At 39.0% G+C, this 4,212-nt stretch overlaps 1 protein-coding gene across 1 annotated transcript; it reads left to right on the top strand.

The window, feature by feature from the left end:
- Positions 1-68: 68 nt before the first annotated feature.
- LOC144651945 (putative N-acetyltransferase YafP) lies at positions 69-1,151 on the top strand. Its single transcript, XM_078512019.1, has one exon. It carries the CDS (start codon positions 78-80, stop codon positions 585-587), a length of 510 nt encoding a protein of 169 aa, XP_078368145.1. The 5' UTR covers positions 69-77; the 3' UTR covers positions 588-1,151.
- The last annotated feature ends 3,061 nt before the right edge of the window (positions 1,152-4,212 follow it).

Genomic DNA, 4,212 nt, shown 5'->3' with positions numbered 1-4,212 from the left:
ATTTCAACTTCGAAAAGCATTGTGGGTTTTCTCGACCGCTGTTTACGTTGCTTCTTGCTCGCGGACGCAAAACAAAAATGGGGGACGATTTGACGATTCGCAACGCGACCGAAACAGACGCGGAGAACATCTACAAAATCCATACCGAAGCCATCAGAAAAAGGTGTTCCACTCACTACAGCACAGAGGATGTAAATGTTTGGGTTGCAAGGCAGAACAAAGCAAAGTATCTCCCCTCTATTGCAGCGAAGGAAATAGTAGTCGCCGAGAAAGTAGGGAAAGTTATCGGGTTTGGTCATCTGACAGCAGATACCGGAACAGATCCCAAAGAATCTGAGGAAAAAACTATGCGGATTAGAGGGCTCTTTGTTGATCCAGATTGTGGCGTGAAAGGGGTGGGATCTGCGCTTATGAAAGAACTGGAGAAGCGAGCAAGGGAATGCGAAGCTGGTTGTTTGATTGTGCACTCTTCCCTGAATGCTGTTGAATTTTACGAAAAGTGTGGTTTCGTTGCTCTAGAGCTGACGACTCATCAAATGTCGGAGCAGTCGTGTCTTCAGTGTCATAAGATGGAGAAAAAGTTGTGATCTTCGATCAATGGAGACTGCTTGCGTGACTCATACTTGTCGTGACTTGTATGGATCAAATAACTCGAGTCACGCAATCACGCACGCACCATAACTTCTAAAACGGTATTAAAAAACAACAGTAATTTATTTATAGTGATTTTTAAAATGTGTAAAAATAAATAAATAAATAAATAAATAAATAAACGTTTCACTTTTTAAGTAGACTGCAAAACAGTAGTATTTGTTATGCGAACGGGTGTGTGGTCGTCCAACGAAAGGTCTGGAGCGGAGAGTGACAGACTCAAGATACAGAGTCAGACTGGGGAGAGACGCTCGCACGTGACGGTCCACGCTTTCTGCGCTTTCCGCTCTCTGAGAAGCGTTTTAAGAGAAAATAAGTTGACTGTTTTGTGGTCTATTCTTAAAGTAAATTTGGGTGCAATATTTAAGAGATTGGGGAGGGGGACTTTACCAAAGGGGGTTCGAGACTAACGATATGACTTCTCCGTGGCAAAATATATATATATTTCTATACATAATAGATTTTTATCTTTGGAATGGGCAGTGATCGAAATATTACAATAAAGGTCCAATAAAATTTACCAGATGGAATGTTCTCTACGTGTTGTTTCCTGACTGTCTAACTCTTATTATTATTATTATTATTATTTTAGCTGATTGCAATGAGTGACATGAACTTTCTTCCACAAAGCAGCTCTAAGCAATACAAAGTTCACATCATTGACTAAGAAAAAGTATAAACCCTCAATATTTAGTTATTGTCCGATTAAGGGTTTTTTTTTTTTTTTTTTTTTTTTTTGCATAATGCAATTCTCATGTTCATTGCGCAAATGAAACTTTTTTAAATATACAGACAACCAATGATATTAAACAAGGAATTTTTTGTGGTTAACAAACAAGGAAAACGTTTTGCAAAAATACACTTAACTTAAGTACTCTTTTGTTCTAATTCATAACCACTACTTGTCAGTTTTGAATAATAAATAATAAGTGTGAATTGCGTAAGAGCTTTTCAGAGCTCGAGGGCGCAAGGTATTAAAGGAAAAGAGAAAATATATCTTTTTTCAGTTCTGTTCGCTCCGCACACGCTTGGTAACGCACTATTACGCTCCTCTCGCGTTTAATGACGTACTTACACGTTCCACGCGCGGTTAGTGGCGTACTTAACACTGTCAATGGCGTCAGGCGCAGTGCATTCTGCACCATTAAAAGTGAAGTACCACCTCAGCGGCGGATCCAGGGGGGGGGGGTGGATTGGGTGGCTAGCCACCCCCCTTGATCCACGAGAAAAATGAAAATGAACACAAAAAAATAGATAATAAGGACAATGACACTGGGTAAGGTGAAAAAAGTGTTAATATGTTTAGCATTTGCACCCTTTTAGCCAGTTTTCTTACTGTTTTCTTTGCATGAATCAAAATTGAACGAAGCGATTTCACAAGCAAAGCATTGACTCTCCAAGTCATCTCCTGGCCACTTTGCCAGGGCTAAAAATTTGCATGCTCGTGGGTAAACAAAACAACGCATATATGTTCTTTCGTGTAAGTTCGTAAGTTCAACATCAAATTTCAATGAAAGATGTCTAAACCTACTCAGAAATCACGAAAATCACGTTTAAGAGGCTTAAACTTTTTCAAATTTTTCTGGGGGAGCATACCCCCCCCCCCCTAGGGGCATAAAGTCTGCGGTCCATAATAATTTGGCACAAAATAATTTGGACTCCCACTTTAAAAATCCTGCCTTAAAGCCTGATAACCCTCCCCCCCCCCCCCCCCCCCCTCTCCATAAAAAAGGGGCTTAAACAAGATAGTAAACAAAAGTATTTGTCAACAGCCACCCCGGCCCTCTTTGAAAAGTCCTGGATCCGCCCCTGCACCTCTTACAGTAGGCATTGCAGTTGTATATACGAAGTGGGCCATTCCAGAAAACACGCAGTCCGGTATCGTCTGACTGCTTTTGGAAAACACATTCCTATACGAAGAATTTCAGTTTAAAAAGAAAGATGAGTAAGAAAATTGAGTCAAGATAATCGTCGTTCTTGCAGTAAAAGCATTTTCTAAATACAACAGCTAATTTATTTTGAATCCAATAGTATAGGTAACTATAGGTCGCCGTTAGTCTAAACGCAGCATTTAGTTTGTATAACGGAACGCATGCAGAGTACAGAATTTATTTCCTCGATGACCCAGAAAGGACATTGATTACCCTGTATAATCTCTACTTGTTGCTGACACTGCGTGCACCGCATGGCTGTAACTTAATTTTGTTTGTTTTTTCTGCGGATAAAGCTAAATATTATTTACAGTCATTTATTTTGGGGCTTTGCCTTTTTGCAAGCTAAAACGGAGCCATGCATATGCAAGAATTACTTCACCAAGCAATAGCTTCCAGAAAACGTCCTTTCCGTCAGTGGTCGGTGCAGAACAATAATGCTACTATGCACAAATGAAATATTTTTAAATATACAAACAACCAATGATATTAAACAAGGAATTTTTCGCGGTTAACAAACAAGGAAAAAGTTTTGCTTTTAAGCAAAACTTAAGTTAAGTGTATTTTTAATTTAAAAATACACTTAACTTAAGTACTCTTTTGTTCTTATTCAAAACCTGCACTTGTTTTGAATTACCGGTATAAACAATTAGTGTGACTTACGTAAGAGCTTTTCAGAGCTCGAGGGCGCAAGGTATAAAGTACAAAGAAAAAATATATTTTTTTTCAGTTCTGTTTGCTCCGCACACGCTTGGTGACGCACTATTACGCTCCTTTTGCGTTGAATGACGTACGTACACGTTCCGCGCGCGGTTAGTGACGTACTTAACGGCTACGCGCGCGCGATTAGTGAAGTGTTTACAAGCTCTGTTAAATCTCATTTTGCTATTGTCAATGTTGGACGGGCAAATAATTAGCCCAATATAATATACAAAAAATACAAAGTGGTCGTAAGTAGCAGATCAGTACACGAAACCATATGTGCAATATTTTTTCATACGGTTTTATCGCAAACCGACATTAATAATTATTAAACAGAGGACTTTTTGGGGTTAACCAACACGGAAAAACCTGTGCTAATTGCACTTAAGTTGGGTGCATTTTTTTGTTCTTATGCGATCACAAGCCGTATAACTTTGTTTTGCAAATTAACATTCAGTGATCAATTCAAGAGCTTTGCAGAGCTCGTAAACTCGAAGCATATCAGGCAAAAAGCATAGATGAACTTATTTTCTCACCACAGTCTCAGACGCTATTTCGACGCTATTTGTGATGTACGCTCCGCGCACATGAAGTGTAGTGCTTATACTCTCTTTTCGTGTTTAGTGACGTACTCACACGAACCACGCGCACTTATATTGACGTTCTTAACGTTACGCTGTCAGCTCTTTTTTCTTTTCTTTTTTTCTCTTCGTAGGGCATGAGCCAGGACTGATATCTGAAAATTCTCAAATTTTAAAAAAGAGGCTAGACTCCAGTGTTTCGTGACATTGATTTTTTAGGATACACAACATTCATGTAAACCTTTTTCTTAAAGGTACTTTTAATATACACTGACCATGTCTGTTAACAAGAAGAGCTTTGATAATAAACTACGCACATGCAATCATTAACAACTTTATTGACGGGC

This window comes from Oculina patagonica, chromosome 4, assembly GCF_052425735.1.
Source record: "Oculina patagonica isolate OP01 chromosome 4, crgOcupat, whole genome shotgun sequence".
Taxonomy (NCBI): Eukaryota; Metazoa; Cnidaria; class Anthozoa; order Scleractinia; family Oculinidae; genus Oculina; species Oculina patagonica.
This window is presented reverse-complemented; position numbering and strand designations above follow the sequence as displayed.

Excerpts from the sequence above, each read along its gene's own strand:
- LOC144651945 (XM_078512019.1), top strand. The coding sequence starts at position 78 with ATGGGGGACGATTTGACGATTCGCAACGCGACCGAAACAGACGCGGAG.